This window comes from Corapipo altera, unplaced genomic scaffold (assembly GCF_003945725.1).
Source record: "Corapipo altera isolate COAL_440 unplaced genomic scaffold, ASM394572v1 65, whole genome shotgun sequence".
NCBI classification, from domain to species: domain Eukaryota; kingdom Metazoa; phylum Chordata; class Aves; order Passeriformes; family Pipridae; genus Corapipo; species Corapipo altera.
This window is the reverse complement of record NW_020884891.1, coordinates 8,756,735-8,780,394: the sequence shown is the minus strand read 5'-3', so window position 1 is coordinate 8,780,394 and position 23,660 is coordinate 8,756,735. Positions and strand designations below refer to the sequence as shown.

The window sequence follows — 23,660 nt, the reverse complement described above, 5'->3', positions numbered from 1 at the left end:
GCCAGCGAGACTGTTGGAGCTGTAGTGCCCAGAAGGCAGCACTGGTGCTCAGCTTTCCCGAGAGGGCAGTGGGGTTCCTGCTGGGTGGGGGCATGGCCTGAACTCAGTGCTGGGGGAGTGCACTGCAGGGAAGGCACCTCCTGTTTACTGCAAGGGCGCTGCATCGCAGCCTGCAGCGCTCGGAGCCTATGGGATGCTACCTCAACAGAAAAACCACTTCATAACAAAAAAGCCCTTTGATTTACCACACCCCTGGAAACAGTAACTAACCCCTCCTCCGCCTCCCTCAGCTTAGTCTTGGGTGGGAGGTCTTCTCCTACCCACCTTCTCCTCCCTGGGAACTTGTCCCAGCTGAGCCATGCCCTGAGAGCTGGTGTCTGCAGCTCAGACAAACAGCAGTCCTTCACCACAGCAGGTTACAACAAACTGTAGAAAGACAGCACTTTGGACTAAACCAGCAAAACACTTGTAATTGTGTTTGCTCCCCTTTCCTCTTCTCTGGGTACCAACTCATGTTATCACAGCATCCCTGACTCACTCCTGCAACACTCCCTGAGCAGACCAAGGGTTTGCTAATAGACAATATCACTCATTAAAAGGTCTTTCAGCACAAGCAAAAAATAGAAGAATGGCCCTGCCCTAATTATGACCATTTAAAAAATCCTTTTTAGTTTCCTTAGGGCTGTAAGTTTTATTGGCTGAGTTTAATTCAATGAACTTGAAGCAATGAAGTTCATTGGAGCTGGTTTGCATAAAGAGTTTTCTTTCATGGAGGTAGCATTGGACAATGAGGTGCTGGATCCCAGAAGAATATTAAACATTTAATATACTGCCAAGTATGACATAAGATAAAAATGTTCTGTGAAGGATGAGCAGCAGAGCTAAAAAGCATAAAAAAGCTCATCCTCATCACTAGGCTGCTGCTGAGCACTGCATACCTCCAGCTATTGAACAAACCTGAATTCAAGAGCTTTTCCTTCCTTCAACATTACACAGTGGCTTTTACTAACATCAGACATGACCAGATGAGCAATTTCCTATGTAGCCAACTGTAAGCAACTCTTATTAATAGAATGCAGCAGTAATTTGCAGTAATTGTCCAAAACTGCAGTCTACTGAAAATACTGGTATTATTGATTTTGGACCAAAGCTGAAGCATTTTTATAAGCAAGATTAGGAGTTATTGTTCCCTAAAGAACTGGTTTTACTAGCTGTAGGAGAGTGTCACCATGAAAATGAATTTCAGTACTTTTCAGTATAACAATGTCATTTAAATTAATTTTCTTGGTAATTCCAGCACCCGAGGTGACAAACAGTACCCAGACTACTTTAGCTATAGCTTCTCCTCACTGGGTTAAAGACTGCAGAAACTGCCAGTTTTACAGGGTAAAGGTGGCAATAGGAAAGCACATTAGTTAACTTTTGCAATACATGAGCTCACTGAAGCAACTTCATGAACCTCACTACTAAACACGCTGCCTGGAAGGCTGGGGGGAGCCTCAGCTCAGCAGAAGGCAGTGACAGCACTGCCACCATTGTGACTAGAGCCAGATCTGAGCCTACACCTGTATCAAAGGCATGTCAAACACAGAGGCAGGGCTCCTGCAGAAGACTGGTCAGTGCCATACAAAAGGTGACATTTGAATACTCCTGGCAAAACTTCCAAACCCTCTTTCCTTAAGATCAATATCCAGTTTGGTGGAGCAATACACCTCCCTGTTCCAAGCAATGCACCTCCTTTCAGCTTTGCCTACCACAAGCTCCTCACCTTACCCTTGTTGTTACAGTTTACCATTAAAGGGGACTACCATCTCTGTGTAACACTATGTCTTTGCCATGATCCTTGCTTAACTCTTATCTCTGGCCCACACTGTGATTAGGTGAGCAGCCACCCTTTCCCTCCCTGATCTACAGCCCCACCCCAGCATCTCTTCTCCGCAGATCAGGTTTCCTCCCGGGTGCTCTTGTAGCACCAATTCAGGCCAGCAAAGCCTCACATGCTGGTACTGGTTTGTTTGACCCCTGCACAAAGAGCAAAGAAGCCCTTTCACCTCCAGGTCTGTGCTGGCACAGCTGGTCCTGGCAAGAAAAGCCTCTCAAAACCTGCTCTGCATCACAGCTAAATCATGGACGAGGACTGAAGCCTTGTCCTCAGTGGTTATTACAGAGGCCAGATGCCATCACTGGTTTCTTGTACAGTCACCTCACTTATTTGCTCGGTGTAGATCCCACCAGTACTGGACTTTCTATCTGTTAGTTAAATAAGGTTTCCAAGCTTGACCAAGCCTGCGGATGATATTAAATAAGACCGTTTCTTTGAAAGAGCTACTGAGCAAGAAAATGTTTTTTTTTTTCTCCCCCACCACAATTAGTGAAATGGTTTTCATCTGCTTTCTTTTTTGGGGTTGTTTTTTTTTTCTTGAGAAGCGAAATAACAGCCTTGCCGATTACTCTTTGCTAAGGTACCCGATTGTGGTGACATTGAGGCTGACCTTGGAGTCACCTCCCCCGCTGCCGCACTCTCCTTTGTCGTACCACCATTTGTTTTTCAATTTGTCCAAGAGGCCTTGCTCATTCAGTTTTAATACTGCCAGGTTAACAGCATTTCTTGAAACGATAAAACATAACTTGTAAGAAAAAATGCACAAATGCTTAGGAAATCGTAACGTATAAAAAAAGGAGCACAAGAGGACAAATTGGCTAAAATTTCACAGAACGTGGAGCTATCAAAATGTCTGTACAGCAAATACAGGGTTAAATATTGGAAGGTGGCATGGAGGATAACATTTGCTCAAAACTGAAGTGTGCGGGATGGGGAAATCGTCTTTGAGAAAAAAAGTAACAAGAACACCACATCATGCAGTTAACATTCGTCACATATGGCAGGTTAACTTGGCTTTTACCATTTAAATTGAAAAAGCCATTGAACTGTAAAATTAAAACAGCAACAAACAATCAGAAAGGACAACACGAAGAGAACACAAAAAATGGATGCATTAAATAAATGAAACCATAATTTACCGTCTTATTTAACTCCATGGAATATTGAAGATTTTAAACTTTAAAGTTACCTCAAAATCCACAAGAAAGAAAATGACAACACAATACATCAGGGTAGGTGGAATACTATAACAACATGGATATTGTTATATTATTCCACCCACCTTAATGCTGAGCCTTTGGGGGTTGCTACACCATAGCCCTTGGAATCCAGGTTGCCTCCAACTTTCATGGTGTCACAGGGCTTGCGCTGCTCGATGTACTCGTTCATCGTCGACTCCAGCAGGAAGGCAAACTTCCCCTTGGACTTCCGCACCCTCGCCACCCCGTCTGCCGTCGTTTTGGTGAACACTGAAGGTTCGGCTGACTTCATGTACGACCACATTTTCTCGTAGACAGCTATTTTTGACCTCTGGGAGAGACAAAAGGAGGGAAATGAAGAGTCACGTCGGCAAGGGCACAAGGGCAAGGGCTCCTCGGGCTTAGCTGGCTTGGAGGTTTAATGAAACCCTGTACCTGATTAAGGCCAGCAAATAAAAAAAAGTCAAGGTAGCTCGGAAACGAGATACGTTGCCCCGTGAACAATGACAAAAACATAAAATGTTTGGGGAGGGGGAAATATATCTCAGACGTCTATTCTACTAATCACCATGTAATTGGCAGCTTGGTAGTCGGAATGAGCAATGGCGTGTGCCTGTCCCAGCACTTTGCTCCTGTTCGCTGCTGGGTTTATCTGCCTGTGCGATGCTCTGCTACTGAACCAGGGGGAGGATGGGAAATCCCAGCTCATCTATATGGCCAACAGATGCAAAAGGAGCCTCTCCTCTTCACACAAATCCTCAGCATTGTTTTTTTTACATTAACTGCAGCTAGGGAGGACTGACATTTGCTTATTACAAGTTTTCAGCAAGGCAGGAGGACTTTTCACAGTGCCAATGGCAGGTCTATGATACAGGAGACCATGACATCCTAGTGGCTTCTAATAGTGCTGCTCATACAAGGAGTATAAATACTAATTACAAAATCCTTTGTCAGTCAATAGTCAAACTTTCAAGAGTTTTCACATTTACCTAAAAGATAGCAAACACAAGTATTAGTAACAAGTTGAAAAAAATCTCTGCTTAAGTGCTTGCCTGTCATCTGTATATATTTTTTCCTGCTTTCTTTGTCTTGAGAATGAGCCAATCCTAACAGCCTTTAGCTCAGCATACACGTTTTGTAAACCTGGAAACGTTGAGAAATGTGTTATTTCCCCTTCTCCCTCTTCCCCACCAGTAACATTTAAACCACCCTCAGATCTCAAAGCCACCTCCAGACTCTTAAGTGTTTGTATCCTCAACTACCAGTTAAACTTTCCTGTTTGGTCAACAGAAGGCAGTAATACTAACTGCATTTCTCTAAAGTCTAGAAATCCAAAGGATTTATATAAGGCTTTTGGTCTAAGCTGTGGGTATCTCGAATTTATGTCTCCTACTCCTTGCCAGTTCCCTGTCCACAGCTTTCCTCTCAGAACGGGAATGAGGCAGGCAGTAGGTGAATCTAGTTCAAATTTAGCAAACTTGTGGTGGAAGACTGCTAATGTCCATCAGCTTGATGATCGAGACATGTTTCCTCCTCATTCAGGACAATTTAATGCATTTTGAATAATGTAATGCTTAACAACCAGCCTCCAAACACTTCACAGGGAGTAAGCCCTGCCTGTACTGCTCCTCAGATTAACATGCTCAGCTGGTGTTGCTACAACGGATGGAGAGGAGCATGGAGAGGAGCACGGAGGGCAGGATTTTATTTTAATTATCCTTCCTGATGAGCTGAAAAACAACTGAAAATGCAAACCAATTAAAATCAGCCCAATCGACAACAGGAAATGAGAGAGACAATACAGCCCAGCTTGAAGAGGAGCTGGCTGGGTGGTGGGTGTGAAAAACAAGCAAGAGAGAGAGAGTATCTTCTGGCTAAAGAGGGGCTGTAGGGCTTTGTTTGTCCAGCACCAGGAGGAAGAGGGATATAAGTGGGGCCTGAAATGGTCCTTACACAGGTAAAAGAAGGAATCGGGATTTTCCGACTTTCCCCTGCAACAGAAAACACTGAATACCCTGAGATGAGGATGGTGGCTCTGAAGCTGAAGGGGGGTGTGGCAGCTCAGCTCCTGGCCTGTGCCAGCCTCAGCAGGTGGGTTTGGAGAGGGGAGCTCTGAGCCCCAGCCGGCTGCAGGGCTGTGGGTCCTGCCCAGGGGGAGATGTATCACTGGGGCTCTCAGACAGGCACCCAGGGGCCGATGGCCAAACCAGGCTGCTGCCCCTCTGCGAGCACACTGGCCTGGATCTCCTGCTTTTCCAACCACCCCTCAATGCATGTGGGCTGGCCAGGGCAGTGCACAGTGCCCAGGCACCCGCCAGAGGGGCTCTGGGGACCCAAGGGCCACCAGAAGTGCCTGGACGGGGTGGTTGTCACTGTCTCAGCAGCTACCACCACCCTTGTGCCCTGTGGGCAGCACAGCCCCTGTGGCAGCACTGTGCCCCTGAGCAGGCAGCACTGCAGGCAGCACAGGCAGCCCACACCACAGCCCAAGGCACTGCCCATGGCTGGTCTGCCTGCTCTTCTTGTGCAGCTCCCTCAGGCAGAAAAGGAACATAAACAGCCTGGCTGGCCAACACATAGACTGAGTGAGCAGTGGCAAACCTGGTGTGTCCCAGTTTCAAGGTTCTCTTCCTTACAACCTTCATCTTCTTCTAACATAAATAATACAAATGCACCTGCCCATTTATATTTGCAAATGGGCACCTAAGGAACAAAAGAAAGGTATGAAACCAGTTTTAATCTTTCTCCTATCTCTCAGCAAGCTACAGTGGCGAGCCTTCCCAATTGTGCATGCACTACATATACTTTTGCTTGTTTTCTGTTTTCCTCTATAGAGCATGCCTCTAATTACACAGATAAACCAGAATTTCTTTTCCTTTTAGTCTTCTAACTCACACCTGAATACCTGTCTGTAATAACTTCTTTCATACTCTTTCCAGCTGGCCAGACCAGCTGAAAGCAACAGCCAGTACATCTGTGCATTGTTTATAATCACAGTTATCCCATGAGTGCCAACAGCACACTCAGGGCTGCACATGGTCCAAACAGAGCACGTTCCCTGCTCCAAGGGTAAAGGGTGAATATCATCATTCATGCTTCAGAAAACCAAATTCCATGACTCAAAACCTGATCCCTTTTCAACTTCAACAAATAGCCTAAGCTTTATAGTTTGCTGCCTCCATTTAACTCTTCTGGATGATGTGGTTAAAAATCAGTTCCCATTTCTATAAGAACGTTGCCCACTTTTTGTTCTGCCGTGGGATTTTCACAATATCTTGTTATTATCAAATAACCTAAATGAGAATAACAATCTGATCTAGTAGAAGTAGACAAAAATGCAAGTGAGAAATGAACAGTATTGACTGGGAAAGGTTAAAATAAAATGCATCAGGCACGTGCTGGTTTGGGAGCAGAGAGTCCAGCTGCAGGGGGTCTTGGTGAGGACCCACGACTGTCCTGGGAGAGAGGACCAGGGAGGTGATGGGCTCTGGCCACTGAGTCCTGCTTGGTTAGTGCTGCTTTTTGCAGTTATTCAACTAAATTCATAATGAGGCCAAAAAAATGACTTATGATGAGGCTTCTTGTAGAAAGGGATACTGCACACCCACTCAGCAGTGCTCAACGGCGTTTTCTGCCCCAGGAACCATATTTTACACCTGCTCAATACCATGAAACAACTTGTTGACTAAAGCTGGTCAAAGATGCAACAAGAAGAAATGAAAGATGATATTTTGAGTAAATATTTACATTTTCCCAATTTTCCAACTGCCTCAACAAAAACCAACTACCCTAAAAGATTTTCAGAAAAGGAAAATTTCTTTCCTTTCTAACTATAAAGCTGCAAATCCTTTGCTGAAATAAGATTCTCACCCATCTGTCCTCCTCTGCAGACATTCACGCCACCCCTCCCAGTCCCCTCCAGGAGTCTGACACCCATAAGGGGGGCCAGACAGCAGAAGCAACCATAGGGAAAGAATTTACACTTCAAAATAAGGTAAAGTCTGACAGATCTGCACTGTTGTTACAGTTCAGCGTCAGTAAAACATTTTCTCTCTCATTAAAGTGTTACTTTTAAAGAGATACTTAGAAAAAAAAGCTTAAAAGCAAAGATTTAAACCAATTCAAAGCCTGTAACTGCAGTAACTCCCTATGCTCTGCAACTCTTATTTCATTTCTTTGATATTGCTCTCCAGAAGTCCACCACACACATTTCCTTGGGATTTCAAGGGGATATTATTATCATTTTTTTCTTAAAAGCAACATTTTCAGCATTTCATCTAGGCCCTGGGACACATTAAAGCGTCTTTTCATTATCACAGCCTTACTGCAGATATAAATAGAGCTGGCCTTTGCTTTGTCAATAGTGCTGCCTTTCTTTTTCTTCATTTGAGATGTTTATGCAGAAATATGAGCCACCAACACCTCAGCCAAGGGTGCAGGCAGCTCCCTTCCATGTTAGCAGAGCCAGCAGCTCTCGTGCCGACGACTCACTTCACTTGGCCTGTTACTAATCGGTACCTAAATACATGTTGCTTCTGGGTAGCAAAGCATTCGTTTTGAAAGAAGGTGTCAATTCAATCAGTCCACAGTTTTAACACTGTCTTTCATTCTAATTCCCCCAGTTTTGATGTGTGCTTGGCTCCAGTAGTGAAATGAGAAATCAAACAACCCCACAGGGTGTGAGAGCATCCCTGGCTGGCCAGGGCTGGGTGCACCATACAGGCAGTGGAAAGGAGGCAGGTTTGCCTCTCAGTTGCAGTTATTTCTTCAGTCTATCCAACCACCAAAAAACCCAGCACTGTGGCTCCAGCTGAATGAAACCAGACGCCTTGGTTCGCTTTGGCACATCCCAAATCACCTAGAGCAAAGCTCAGCACATGTTGGACGATTCCTTGACATTGGTTAAAATTTAGCCCTAAAATACCTTTGTGGCTGAAGCCTCCTCCCACTGACCAAATTACCTTCCCCCTCTGCAGACATCTGTCTCATGCTTCTGCCAGAAGTGACACTGCGTCACCTCCTCCACTACTGAGCACCAGTGAATGTTGTGTTTGAAGGAAACAGCATTTCTCCTCTATAGTTCAAAGTACGTTACAGGGATGTCCTTTGCCTATTTTAGAAGATTTAGCCCTCCCTGCCACCTTCTCCACAACCTGTAGGTCTTCTTCAAAATGCCTGCCTCATGCACCCTGTTCGAATATTTTATTAGAATGACCAAAATGGTCCTTAATTTCTTACGGCAGGTACCATGAAAGGATTTCCCAGCAGTCAAGCTTAAATTTTTCTATTATAGGTGATGACTGTTGATCATACAGCCATGATGATTTTTCACCTATTTTTCACCCAAATCAATTTTAGTTTTAAAATCCATTTACATATTCTCCCTTTTATACTGTTTAAAACTTTAGATTATACTGATGTTAGTTTTTTTACCTCTGCCTTCAAAACTAAGATAAGGTCTCTCCAGTAATCCACTAGCTGGGCTATGAGGAAGAACGGGAGAATGTTTTGTGCTGGGTAATATCAGTGTAAGAACAGAATGGGCATACTAGAGATGTAGAAGACCTACAAGGAAGCCAGTTACAGATGCCTGGTGTCAGGGCTGGGTCCAAGCTACATAAACTTTAATATACCTTGGAGTAGGCCAACATGCATGGAAATGCAGTAAATCCAACAGGGAAGTGCAGCAAAATAAAAAAGCGCACAGACCATCCTGACCATGGCACGCACACCAAGGCAGGCAGAGACATCAATAAAGGACCTAAAGCAGCAGACTCCTCTGCTACACCAGTCCTATGACTATGTTATAGCTCTATAACAAGAGAAATTTATAGCCCTTAAATCAGACAGATGTTGCTGATACAAAACACAAAGGTCCATCCGAAAAAAAGTGCAGGTATTTAATCTGAATAATACAAGCTGCCTTTATACAGATGCACACCTCACTGGTATGAACTCGGGCACTTAAATGAGAACCTTAGCTTCATTATCATCACTCATTGCTTTCCTTCCACGTGTGCAATTAGCTCTTCTACAGCAGCTAATGAATCCAGTACCTTATGAACCATTAAAGAGCGAGTTACTAAATAGGAATGAAAAACTGCCAGAGACTGGTTTGGTACCACTGCTGCTGCCTGGCCTGGGCACCACTGAGATCCACTGGGTTTAGGCAGTTGCTTGCTTGAACTTCCTACATGGTAAATTCCAATGAAGTGTCTACCGCTGTCATGGTCATTTTGGATAAGGCTTTGACTTCCACACCCCCTCAAGCCTGATGTCAAGTCACCCCTGGCACAGCTGGCTCTGGGAGGAGTGAGAGATGGTGGTGGGAGCCCCCAGCCCAATCCCAGCTCTGGAGCATGTGGGGTTGGCCTAATGATGCTACATTAGTGACAGGACCATGATAAATATTGTCAGTAAGGCCTGTCTGCCTGAGATTTCCAAGCTTTTTACTGAGAAGGTAAAAAATAGGTCTCATGAGGGCCAGAGGGCACCATTAGTCCCCCTTCCCCAGTGTGGACATGAAAGCAGAGATGTCATTTACTGAAGGTCATAGGGCAGAGTCTAATAGATCAATGTCACAGCTTTTAGCCACAGATAACTTGTGATGCCAGCAATTTACTTACCTATATGGACAGAAAAATCAATCCCATCATTACATCAACCTCTTGCTTTTATTACATTCTCAGCAGAAGAAAGTAGGTCAGATGCCATGAGCATGCACAGGGCATTTCTCTTCTAGCAAGGCCAATCTCCCAAATCTACCAAACTCTACCCACTCTACCCAGTTTAGGAACTGTGGGATACCACAGAAAAGCAAGGTTCAAGCATGTGCATGTAAACTAGTCTGTGTGCTTGTAGGAATACACAAACCTTTGAGACCACATGCATAAGTGTAAAAGAAAGGATGACCTGGTGACTAATAGTATTTTGCAGCTTGTGATGGGAGACACTGTCACGTTGGTTTGTTGCTCAGATAATAACTTATGCTTTAGAAATGGCGTTTTCCTTTCCCAGTTGGGGCAAATGAAGCCCAGAAAGCGGAAGGATCAGGCCCACAAACCCCAGGGTTGCAGCATTTCTCTAGGAGCCTCTAAGATGCAGACAACCCCTGCATGGGGTGGAGGGATGGGAAATCCAGCAGGGAGCTGGTGGAAGTGGTGATGGTGGGGAAGGAGGGTTCACAGCAGTGCTGCCCACCCAAACAGATGGGGAAGCAGCCTAGAAAAACCCCTCCAGGCTTCAGCATCACTTGCTTTTCCACACCTGACATACACAGTGGCCTGACTACAAAAGAAACTGTCTTATAAAAATAATACAATATTGTAGGAGTCTTTTGAGACTTTCTTCCTGTGTATCATAGTCCTTTAGAAAGTGTGACCTTTGGCAGCAGGCGGGTGATGTGCTGTAGAGCTGCTTTAACAGGCATCTTTTCTGGAGCAAGCTCTGCTCACACAAACAGACAAGCAGAGAGTCACTCTGGCTGCAACCAGACATCGCTGACATGTCAGTAACAGTGTGAGCAGCAGAATGTAAATCAAGATTTTAAGACGTCCCTTCCTGGCACAACACTGAACTTCAGACTATAGTCATCTCCTTGCTTTATTGCTGCTATCCACTCCTCCCCGTTGCAATGCTGATTGGGAAATTAAAATGAAAGTCTTTGCCAGCGACAAGCTGCCTTTGTAAATCCTCCGTGACTCACGGACACAGGGCTTGCCCCGAAGAAGCACTTCCAGGGGGGATGGATGATGGACTGGGTGGCACACGCCGGGGATCTGGATGGCTGTGCTGGTAAGCCTGTCTGTCTGTCTGTCTGCCCGCCTGGGGTGCAGGAGCAGCACGCACAAGAGCTGGCTGGAGGGAGGGTTACGTCAGCCTTCAGGCTAAGGGGCATCATTCCAGCACTGACATATTCAGCAGAGTTGTCTTGTCTGGGCAACTGAGCAGCACACCAGCCCTGCTCTGCATTTGGCCCGTAATAAATTAACAGAGAACGGCATTTCCAGCACACGATCTGAACACTGTCAGGTCTAATGAGTTTTCAGCTCCAGACAGAAAAGGCCAATATACAGGCAATGATGGAGAAATCCCAGCAGACTGCAAGAGGGGATGTATTCATATTCACATCATTAGAGTTTCTAAACCTTCATATATTTTCTAATTATGCAAAAGTAACAGTAGCAGCGCTGTGAGTAATTTATCAGCACCCATGTATTTTAAATGAATCCCTAATAAGCATGTACTAATGTGACACAGCAGCATTACGTAAAGTAGGAGAGACTTGAAAAACCAGGGTCCTCGCTGTCTTGAGCAATGTCATTATCATTATCATAGAGCTGCTCTCCAAAAAGTAGAGCATTCAAACAGTAAGTGATTTTCCCCCCAGGCACTTTCTGCTTCGCCTCTGTGGTGCAGACACAGTTACAGCATTAACACACTGTGAGCTGCTGCGCCTGGCTTCCCACGGGCTACAGCCCCCCTGTGCCCAGATTCCCACGGGCTACAGCCCCTCTGTGCCCAGCTTCCCATGGGCTGCAGCCCCACATACCACCTGGCCCCCAAGACCCAGCTTGTGACTGCTGGGCAGCATTGAGACAGAGGTGAACTGCAAAGCCAAAACCACAAACACAAGCAGAGCTGATAGACAAATGTCCTTCGTTATTGAAGATAATGGAGAGATCTATTCAAATATTTGTTATTAAGTGTTGACTGAAAGCTCTGCTAAATCCTAGCTTTCCTGCTGAAATTAGTAAAACAGTTCAGTCACCTTAACCCCAGCACCATTCAAACGCTTCCTTTCCAAGCAGTGGATGATGGATGAGCTGTTAATTTTAGTTCTCATAAGGATACATTTTCCTCTCCAATCTATAGCCTTAAAGACATTAGATCACTTCATGGGAAACCATTTCTTTTGTAATTATGTCACATTTGATTTCCTGCTGCCTTTAAAACTGCCTGTTGGCCATGTGGCAGAAAGGAGGTTCAAGAGATTAAAAGAACCCCACAAGCAGACCATCTATCATCCATGCAATGGGGAGGCTGTGATCTCTCTGCACACATACATTCACCTTTTAATATTTCTGCACACTCCCACCTGTAAACAGGGAAGGGAGAGAGAATATATGGGTGAATAAAATTTTCACACCTGTGTTTTAAAACAGTTAAACCACAGTATTTATTCTGATTAATTGCTACCACATTGCCTATCAAAGATCTATACAGCTCCTATACTTGAAGCTATCACTTTTCTGTGATGTTCTGTTCTTTAAAGCCCATAAATACAATCACACTTCAATATTTGTCAGGAATTTGTTATGATGACTGTGTTGTTTTGCTCCATGTCAAGAACACAGAAAGCTTCAAACTGCTAATCATAGTTTTATCCAAAGGCAAAAGCACAGCATTTGTGTGAGTGCTGTGCTAGAAACAAGTCCTTCATCTTCACTAGTAAAATAAATCTTGAAATTAAAAATCAAAGAGTTTAACTACAGATGAAGTCCTTAGCACAGCACACACAGAGTTCATGATGGTGTTTTTAATAGGTTCTAATGATGATCTCAATATCGCTTGATTGCACAGAATGCATAAAAATCACACAGCAGCTATGGGTGTATAACCTGAGGCTTTTCCTTACCTAAACTGTTTGCTGGTGGAATTTATTTCAGTCTCATCTTCACACAACCTTATCATCAGAGGAAAGTAACGAGCTCTTTAACTTATAACGGGGTGTAACAGATTAGTGCTTCTGAATGCATTATGGTCATAATTCCTCCCTCTCTCCTGACAGTTCTGGGATGGAGCTGTGCTCCTGCCTGGTTGCCCAAGCACAGCACTGGCCTTGTCCACTGCAGTTTGCCTGTACTGAGTACCCCAGAGGCACCTGGATGGGGAGTCTTCTCTGCACGAGCCAGGAGGGACCCACTGGTGCCACCACAGCCCCACGTTACACAGCCCGACACACATCAGCGCTGAACAGGAGGAGAGGTCTGAGTTACCCCAAATGCTTTTAGTGGAAGTTATTTCAAAATCCTTTTGATGGGTTTAAGGAACGTTTTCTTTTAATTTCCAAGGAATTTGGAGTCAATGTGTTCATTTGTTCTTTCACTGTTTTTTTTTCAGATAAATTTTCATTTTCAGCTTTGGTGCCTATCTGTCTGCTATTTTTTTCTTTGCTTTTGAGTAAATTGTTTTCTGTGTTGGCTTAAGTTTTACCAGCTAAAGAACTTGTACTTAAATTTCTTTTCAAGAAATACCTCACCAGTTCCCCTACCATATTTACATGCTTCTTCTGGTAGCTATTCCCATGTCAAAGCACCTTTCCTCAGCATGGGCAACCACAAATGCAAAAAGCCTCTTGCCAGAGCATCTTGTGCTTTTCTACCTGCTCCTGCTGAACTATTCTGACTTGATGAAACCAAGAAGAGACAAAACCAGGGAACATCTTAGGGGCCATCCTTAACATGACTTCCTGTGTCTTAAAACCTGTAGTTTTAAAGTCCAGAAAGGCCTCACATCTGAATGTGGTTTGGAAAGAGGAAACCATCATGCCCAGAGGGTCTTTGGCCTTTCTACTGAAATTCCTAACAGGCCTGGCAATTAATGACATTTCCAGGAGAAAAAAATTAGGAACTGACTTCAGGGCAGTAAGTCATTTCACCGGAGGCATGGGAGAGCCACTGGATAGCTGAGTTGTTTGGCTGGGGACATCCTTAAACTATTGCTGAGAAATATACAAATAAAAAATTTCTACAATAAAGCAACATTCCTTTGAGACCTTCTTTTTCCTTAGTTTTAGTCAATGGTGACTTACTACATTGGTAATGGTGTGATACGAGCCACCTGCAATTTCCCACAAAAGGAAGAAGATCCTGCTACATGTTACCTGCCTCAGTATTTCCTGTAGAGTCTGATCACACTAGATAAATTTCGAGGGCACCTTCTGAAATTTCAGGTTCTCAGTGAAGTGTACCAGCAGGTCAGCTGTGTTTGTCAATGATCAAACACACTTGGCAAGTTATTTTGCAGAAGTCTCTTACCACTCATATCTGTTATCAATTAAGCCACCACAAATTCATGGGTAATTTAGATTTCTAAATGTCTACAAACTCGTTCTACTTCTACTGAAGTTCAAATACAGTCAAGTTTATACAAGAATTACTAATTGGTTGTAAAGGTCATGCCTTTTGAATATATGCATATTGGAGGTGAAATCTATTAGACTCTGGTATTATACTTAGGCTCAGTGCTGAATTTAGATTAAATGGTGTTATATTGATTTGATAAGCTGCTCAGATATGCTGAAACTTTAATTGAATGTATTAGAAGATAATTCTAACAGATACACCCTTAAAAGCAGTAGTTCAGTGATTTGAAACTGCTTTTTCGTACAGGCCTCCACCAGTGCTCAAGAAAGAGAAAGCGGTATTTTGGCATTGTTAATTTGGGACTGTGTGTTAATAACTAACTAAGGAGAGGTTCTTTCTTTTCCTTTTCAATATGGATGAGTGCCCTTTAAAAGCCAAAAGGGAATTGATGTAATCTATTGATTGCCATTTAAATGCCTTTATAAGCTAATTAGTGCAAAATGTAAAATGTTTCTGAGCAGAAACAAGCAACAACCATGAAAACACAGGAAGGTTCTTTTGATTCTTAGATACACTGGGAGGACAAATTCCCTTACACAGAGAGTCACCAACAAGTGAGAAGTGTGAATAGCGTCTGCTGTGAAGCTGTTACAACAAACCGCCTGTGGTTGGACTGTGAGAGCAGTGTCAGGCCGACAGCAGTCCCTGTGCTTGCCTGGAATAGCCATGGTGTATCCAGCTTAACCCACATAGCTGGGACAGTGTCTCCCCAGGAGACATTGCGACGCTCAGGGAAACCGCCAGGATGTAAAATAGGTCACTGGCTGGAGTCTGCCCGGGCCTGAAGTGGCTGAAAGTCATTACCATCTGTTCATCTGAACTGAGGGGCTGGTATCGCTCCAGTTTCAGGTATTCACAGGTATTTACACTGTAAAGGAGACCTCCAAAAATGATCCTATCTGGAAATGGGGTTGGCAGAAGGGAGCCATGGCCTGAAGGCTCTGAAGGAGCTCCTTCTAAGCACATGCAGATGACACAGTGGGGATCTGAACCTCCCTCTATGATGTGTGAGGAGGCAATTTTTCCTTTCTGCTGGTACCTTTCTCTGGCCAACAGTAACCATTAAGATCAATATCTGTCTAATATCTTTGAGAAACGTTAGCCTTACAGCTCTATGAAGAGATAGCTATTGTTCTTGCTGCATCTACACATGCGCTGACTGCCTGCTCACAGCCAGGTAACTTCCCCCATCTCTAGGGAAGATTTACCTACACATGCCACAGCCAGAGTGTGTAGATAAGCATGGGCAACTGGTGTAAACAAGGATTGCACTAACTCCCTCATGCACCTTTCCCTCAGTTAAAACTTCCTTTCTTACTGGGCACCTGATCCTGAACCACTCAGCCAACTGCTGCTTAAACTGGCTAAATGCTGAGGGAGAATGGGTGAGAGAGGATATTCCCCTTACACAGGGCATAAGCATCACCCTGTACCCAGGAAAACCCATTGCTTTTCTGACTCAGAGTACCATCACTCCCACTGATGTTCCAGAAGCAGTGAAAAAAGATCTGCCAAGGGAGAACAAATCCCCTAAAACATAGAGAGGTGCAGTCTGTGCTGTAGGACCTCGGAAACACAGAGTCCTCTAGGACTTATTTCAAGTTTCAGCCACCATTACCCTCTCATTAAGTAACTAATAAAAACTGTACAATTTAGTATTTATGTGAACATATACATTTAATCTAAGGCAAAGCTTTTGCCCTTTTCAAATCAACTGAAGAAGACTCTAATTACAACACTTTCATGGCTGCATCACCCTATTCAAATTAATTACTCTGCAAAAGTTAATACAACTGAAATTATGTTGTGTGCCTTGAGAATGCTGAAGAGAGAGAAGCACCACTTAGGGCCCATTCTTCTTCCCACTTGGCCCATCCAGCCTCACTCCACACTACCAGGGCTCTGCTCTCCTCCATCCCCATCCGACTCCTCTCCTGGCCAGATGGAGCTGACAGCTCCTGACAGATCAGCCTCATTTACAGCCCTGCTTTCCCCAGCACCAGGAGAGAGTCACAGCTCATCTCAAGACTATCAACAGCACAACAAAGTACTCATACATTTACCAGACTTTGTATCCTTTCACACAAAACACTCACTCCTTTGATCTCTTCAAGAGAAGGGATTTCCTTGTTGTGTCAAACTATTAAGGAAATGAAGAAACACCCCTATACAAGCCCTCTTTCTGTATTAACAATAACATGATATTCAAAAGAAGATATTTTTCCCTCTAAGAACAGTATAGTGACTATAAACGGAACCAATATTTCTAATCAAGTTGTACTACCTCTTCTGACAGGTCCACTCAACTAATTTTTGCTGTGCAGATAATACTGCCTCAGGCTGATAATTAAATGGAACAAAACTTTTTATACATTAATGCCACCCCTTACAAGGCCAGTGTTTACCTCACAGGATTTTAATACAAACAGTTGTAATGCACCAGCTACGACAGTTAATTAAGAACTACTGAGTATCCATCTGAATGTAAAGACATTACATGTAGGTAAGAGAGAGTACAAAAGCTTCATAAAATACCTTTGCATTCACTTTCATCTTTACATTAGATGTACATGCACATGTATGTGTGTTGTCATGTATTGAAATTTTAACTAAATCCAAGGAGCCCTCAGGATTTATTCAAGGAGCCCTCGGTATTTCATCAGCCTACAGCAGCAAGGGTTTTTTGTCTGCCTCCTCCCTCCTCCCTGCACCTGGCCAGCATGCGTGACAGGCAGTAATTAGTCCTGCAGCACTGACCACTTTTCTATACAAAAAAAATGTTGGTTTGAATGGCACCTGATTGGCACTGCTGAGAGAGAACTGAGAGCTCCCTGAAAGGGTCGAGCATTTCAGTTTGCCCTTGGAAGGCCAGAAATAAGAGCTTTTCAGGACAACGTTTTCAGAGACATAAAAGTGGCCTGAGGTCATATTTAGAGTTCTTAATGGCCCTCACCAAAGTCTCTGCAGTTCAGCTTGTGGCTTGGCAAGAGGAGAGAGAAAGGATGATCGTAAATAAAAGTGTGCACCCCCTGTACCCCCAAATGCTGCAAACCCAGCATTTCCCTAACCAAGGTGAATACACCCCAGTGTTCTGGGGTACAGAAGTTTTACCCCTGACTGCCTGACAGGGCCACAGCCAGACAATGGTGAGCAATGAAGACACAGAAACAACAATGGCAGCAATCAATGCACCAATAGAAATGAGCAGCAACACATGTCTCCCATCCCCCTTTTGTTCTGGCAAGTGAGCACCGATGTCGGATGGCATTACCGGCTGCCAGCTGGGCACGCAGAGCAAGTAGGTCAAGAGCATCACTCCTCACAAAGAGTTTTCTCTGCTAAATATTGTGCTAACGACTGCATTATTGCTCATCAGACCAAGGTTCTGGAACCAGTGTTAGAAAACCTTTTGCATGATATGCAGAGGTCACATTTCCATCTTGACATGTTTCAGGTTGAGCAAAACCACTCATTTTTGATAAAATGCATTTTGTTATTAAAATCTGCACTCAGGCCTGTCCTGATTGCACAAAGCAGCTTTCACCAGAACAGCTATTACAGCTGGGTAAAACCAAACAACTGAAACCCATAAATTAGGCATTTACAGTTCAGAAAAACTCTAGTGGAGATTGAACAGACTTACTCTAAAGAATTCTTTGGTTGAACCTGAATCCAAAGTGCCATAGGCTATTTCGGTTTGTTTAGCCAGGTCCTCTGCGCTCTCTATGGGTGAAACCATCCTTTCCACCGTAAGGAAGGCAGCGAGATTAGCAGTGTAGGAAGAGATAATGATGAGAGTGAAGAACCACCAGACTCCTCCGACAATTCGCCCTGAGAGAGATCTATGGAAAAACAGACATCATCAAATTGCTTTGAAGACATTCCTTGATTTTTTTCTTCTTCATTGAAGAGAAATTCACATGCACAACCCTTTTGTCCAGATCCTCCAGGTATCTGTGAACAGGTGGACTGTGAGCCAGCTCCTAAGAGCCTTCATCAGGGAGAAAACTCGAGTGCATCTGGTCTTATCTAGTGAAAATCCCTTTGCCTTTCAGTGAAAACAAGGACAGTCAATTATGAAATACTTCATTTGAGGTTTGGAGAGGAACAAGCTCTCCCGACTTCCACAAATACTTTGCTGGAGAAGGCTTTTGTCACAAGACCTTTGTCTTTTCCATGTGCCCATCTTTCCCTGTGCTGGACTTGTCTGCTGTGATATGCTGCTATTGTCTCTTTTTTGGGGCTGCCCAGTCTGAAGGACACAAACGCACCTTTTACTGCATCAACTCCCAAAATGTAAAATACAGTAAACTGCAAAAAGGAATTTGAGCAAACATGCAAAGGAATACACCAAAAATGATGCAGTATCCTTCTCTCATCACAACTGAGCAGGAATTACAGACTGAATCTGCATATTGAAGTGAGGAGAGAGGCTGATTTGGTTTATGTTTTATGTTAATTAAAATTCGCATGTTGCACTGTTCCAAGTCAAGCATATTCTTGATTTATAACCACCAGAGCAATGGAGAAGGAAATAGAAACAAAATTAACTGTGTTTTGGTTTTGTTGAGGTTTTTTAAAGGGATCCAATAAGGACTAAAAAAAAAGCTTATCTGCAAACATATAATCACAAAATGCCTAATGGTCAGGAGGTCTAGATCCTGTCAGTAAGAGCTCTTGATGCTTTACTGCAATTGAACACCAGGCTCAAAGTATTTGTCCTGGGCTGAAGGATGCCAGTGCTATGTCACTCAGCCGGGTGGGGAATGTCACTGCCATGTACAGTGCTTGTCCTTCAAACAGCATGTTGACCAAGAATCATTTCAGGTGCTGACACAAAGCTATTTCATATGTTTTCCCTTCGCTCTGCTAAGTGGAGAAATAATCCCAGACACATTGGTGGAACCTGGGTGGTGTAGTCCTCAGTTTGTGTGAAGAGAAGAAGTAAAAAGCAAGAAAACTCTTACCTGATTATTTGTTTCCTTCAAGCCCCTCAGTGCCATCCCCAGACAGTGGGTACAAGTTGTCCTACCAACAGATGGAGGTAGGCAAAAAGCAAAAGTCTTGTGCTGTGCCCCCACCCCACCCACATAGGGGGGTTTTGCTGGTAAACTGCCCAGTCTTGGCCAGAGCCTGAGATTGCCTGAGCCATTAAAAAAAAGCCATTAAATTATTAAGAAATAAAAGAAAGAAAAAAAATTATCCATCCAACATTAAAGAACATACCAAACTAAAAAAACTGCCAACACAATAAAAACAGAGAAATCAATCTGGAATAGGTGAGAGGAACGTGGAGAAGAAACACAGAGGTGAAGCACTACTGTTCTCCACTCTCCTCTGCCCAAGGAGCTGAAGCAGCAGCTCCCACCAAGAGGGCAGATGCAGGCTGGTTCCTCAGCCTCCTCTGATCACCCAGAATCAGAGGAGGCTTCTCTGCCTTTCTTGAGGGCCTCCAAGAAGATAAAAAGCTTCCAAGTTTCAGCTTGGGCTGTGCAGCTGCTGTGCTCACTAACAGAAGGCTACTGAGTGGCTGCAAAGGGAATTTGAAGAAATATAAATACAGAATAATGCGTGAAGTCATGGAATCTCTCCACCTCTCTCTACATTCTTTGTAGATATCAGGTGAATATCTTTGGATTTTACAGGGGGCTTAAGTTCTTTCTGGTCAGCTCCCTTACCAGGGAGGGTCTTGGCTTTAGCTATTTTGTACAACCTGATACCCTACACACTGAATCGGCCTCTTACATAGGCTAACACAATTTGAGCCAATACAAAGCAGTGCCTACTGAACTCACCATGTAAAGCTTCCTTTGGAGCCAAGGGACAGAAAGAGAGGAGACAGACATACTTAGAAAGAGATTTATCTCATTTGCTGTAATGTAGGATAAATCTAAATCATCTGTTTCATGACTTTGGAGGGAATCAAGATGCCTCACTAAAAATCAGTCCATTGCTTTCAGATGGCTACATCAGGTGAAACTCATCTTACTTTTGCTCCTTCCTTCACTACATACTTTCTGTCTTCAGAGAAGATCTGGAGTTGAACTTCTCCATGTATGAGGTAGACAATTTCAGAGCCAGACTGAGCAGAGGTTTTGGGTAGGAAGTACAGCAGATGAAACATCCACTTGCCTACAGCAGAACTAGCTCTATCTGGAGTTTCCAGGTCCTCTTGGCCCTGTTGCTTTAAGGCAGGCCTTGAAAAAGGAAGATGAAGAAAAGACTTGCCAGAGTGTTTTGATAAATTCAGTAAAAGCGTTGGGAATAAAATAGTATGTGTTCATCCTCCTTGTTGTTTCCCATAGGAAATTTCTTACTTGCATTGGCAGCTGCCCCTTCTGTTAGCAGGACAGATGGGCTGCTGGGATGGAGATGTGCAGAAGACAAGCATTTTCCAAACCAGTGAAACATCAAGCTCACACTGCTGCAACAATAAAAACTCTGTGCTGGGCTGCATGCTCAGACAGCATCCAGCACACCAAGAAAGGTAAAAATATCTCACCCCAGAGATCCTGCAACCTGCATGAACCAAATCAGACAGATACAGGACAAAAACTGAGACCAGCTGAGAGGCAGGGGAAGGGGGGCATGGGGGGATCCCTTGATGAAGAAGGCACTTCCTCAGGGGTCCTACATGCAAGAGAGGGGTCTTGCTAGAAGGGGACCAGAGCTGTTTTCAGAAGAGTTGAGGTCACTTGAAATAAAACTGGATGACACTGAAGTTGTTTCTCCCAGAGTCTTCCCATGAGCACAGGAAGGAAGATTAAACAGCGGCTACTATGAAGTTGGGCTGACATGGCTGTCACTGGTGGGAGCACAGGATGGGGCAAAAGAAAAATTAAATAAACCACAAAGCTGACACTGAAGGAAAGACAGACAAACAGACAGACGGACATTGAAGAACAAGGACATGGACAAGCATGGCCTGGCAGCCTCCTTGCCCAAAGGACCCCAGTTCCCCCCAGGCCATCTGCTGATAGGAAGACTCCTTATACCCACTGCAGGGGCTGGTGTGGAGGGATGCAGGAGAAAAAGGGTTAGTACATGAACCACCAGGCTGGTAATCAGAGAATAACCATATGGTTTGTACTGTGACCCACAGAAATGTTTGTCCACTACTCAGATAATTATAGAAAAATCAATCACAGCTTTTAATACCAGCACCACATTTTCTGACGAAGACACACCTGTTCACATGTGTAGTGTTGTAATTTAAAACCAAAACAACAAATGCTTTATCCCAACATGTAGTTTTCCCAATCCCCTCAATAATTAGATACTTTGTACGACATTATTTTAAAGTGAATTAGAGTGCTAACAAATGAGAGGAGCAACACAGACTTGGAATAACACAATTATAACTCAATAGTCAAAACAAAGTCAGATGGTGTTTTCAAAAGCAAGGAAGAGTGCATACCTTGAGAGGAAATTTAAAAGGAAGCATGGAGTCAAATGAGAGCAAATTAGTAATGAGAGAAAAAACAAAATAAATATTCAAATTCACATTCAGTTTCCAGGAGAATAATACATTCAAACAAAACCTCATTTATCAAGATAGCTTGAATTTTGTTTCTGCTCATGGCCATAAAACATATTTGATTTCCTATAGTACACAGAAATAATAAGCTTCTCACAACTACTCAATTTTTAATTGGGCTCTTTGGATCGACACAAGGTGGTTGCTGTACTGACAAATAACCCTGAACAACTTTGGTACAAACTATCCTGGTCTAGAAGCCCTTGATATTCTGAGCACACGTTACCTGCGAGCCCAGCCCCTCGCTCTCGCACCCAGCCAGCCCTCGCCTCAGCTACAGGGACACAACACACTCAACAACAGCATCTAAAGCACTGGCTTGAGATGCTTCCATCATAGGAATGGCAGTGGGAGTTTCAGAAATCTCTAGTTACCTGGCTCTCATTGCTACTGTGAAAGTCCCACAAAGTCATTCCCATGGCCTTTAATAGGAGTCTCTCGAGTCTCCTGTTGTTAAAACAGGGACCTAGAAATACACCCTCGAAATGACCAACCTCTTGAGACAGTTTTTAATGAACCCCCTGTCTTTTTCCATCAGCAATTAATTAATCTAGCCTCTTTGTTCTACATGAATAAAGAGCACAATGAAAATACATGCTCACGTAGAGTTTTCAAAGATACATTCGCTCAAAACAGTGTTACAAATCTGACTGTGTCTTTTCCTGATTCCATTTGCTGTACACATCTCACATAAAAGCAAGTTTAATAATCTACTTTTGATCCATCAAAAGTGAATTTTCAATGCTTTAGCTCACTATGCAGAAAACACAGCAGCCTTTGATAGCAGAACAAAACTGCTGAAATAAGTGTTGATTCCATCAAGGGATGCACTAACCCCCACCCTTTGGCTGCTCTCTGATTCTGTTTAGACGACTCCTATTAAATATAGAGAGGAGAGTATAGGGATATATCCTCTGGAATATCCACACAGCATACTCACCGAGGATAGATCTAACTAGTCATTAGATGTCACAGCTGTTCCACACAAAGGCAGCTGAAAGAGCCTTTATCAGCAAGTACAAAAGTGATCTCTCCAGACTGCTTGTCGGCATCTCTCTACAAGTGCTGTATGCTCTCATATAAGAAATTTATTCAGACAAAACTCACAATGGAAGAATGAAGCCCCTTTTAATGGCAATAAAATAGTATGAAACATTCATATAGTCAATGTACTGTGAATGGCGTAACCTTACAAAGATACGGATTAAGAATGGAATACTTGGGAATAGTCCCTTCTACGGAAAAGAAATTTGACATTTTAATCAACTTAAATCAACATATAGGTCAAAGAAACAGTGTTTCTGGAATTTAAACCCAAGTATTAAATTTGTCTTTCTTTTCAGTAACAATGTATGTAACTGTCTGGAATGTTATCATAGAAGATAACAAAAGAACTGGACAACGTTTTCAAACAAGGGTTATATATTAATACTGAGCTAATAGCCTCTGATGGACAGTTAAAATAAATAGGCATACTGCTGCCTCTTTTCTTTATTGTTGGTATATCCAAGGCACTTATCATGGTACTATTGAGAAAAATCAGACTATGTTCCTCTTGTTATATAAGGGAAATGGCTGAACATACCGAAGAGTCACATGAGAGCTTAACAAAAATCCTATGCACTTCTATTTAACTGTCAATAACCAGACCTAGTGGAAACAGTGCGATGCCTGCAGCTTTCCATGTGATGTCCCAGTGCTTATTTCCCGGTCCTTTATGTTGGCCACACACATGGTCAACAGCAATTTAAATGTTATCACTGCTCATCCCCTTCCACAGCAAGCAGGGAGGCAAAGTTTCAGTGCAGGATTTAGGCATAAAGCAGAAACACGGAGCGTGAACAGGAGGAACAGACCGACAGCTGTAACCACACAGGGAGGCAGCACACCCAGGC

General features: G+C 43.5%; 1 protein-coding gene across 7 annotated transcripts in view; it reads right to left on the bottom strand.

Annotated features, from left to right (window-relative positions):
• The window catches only part of GRIA3 (glutamate ionotropic receptor AMPA type subunit 3), a 154,195-nt gene that overhangs the window by 18,361 nt on the left and 112,174 nt on the right, over window positions 1-23,660 (bottom strand). For 5 of the 7 annotated variants that reach the window (XM_027645372.1, XM_027645373.1, XM_027645374.1 and 2 more), the window contains 2 exons: window positions 17,872-18,070; window positions 3,165-3,412 (listed from right to left, as the gene is read on the bottom strand). In XM_027645372.1, the coding sequence (XP_027501173.1) occupies window positions 3,165-3,412; window positions 17,872-18,070 (447 nt within the window). Of the gene's footprint in view, window positions 1-2,492; window positions 2,608-3,164; window positions 3,413-17,871; window positions 18,071-23,660 lie in introns of all 7 variants that reach the window. The other 2 variants (XR_003527973.1, XM_027645377.1) reach the window with 1 other exon arrangement.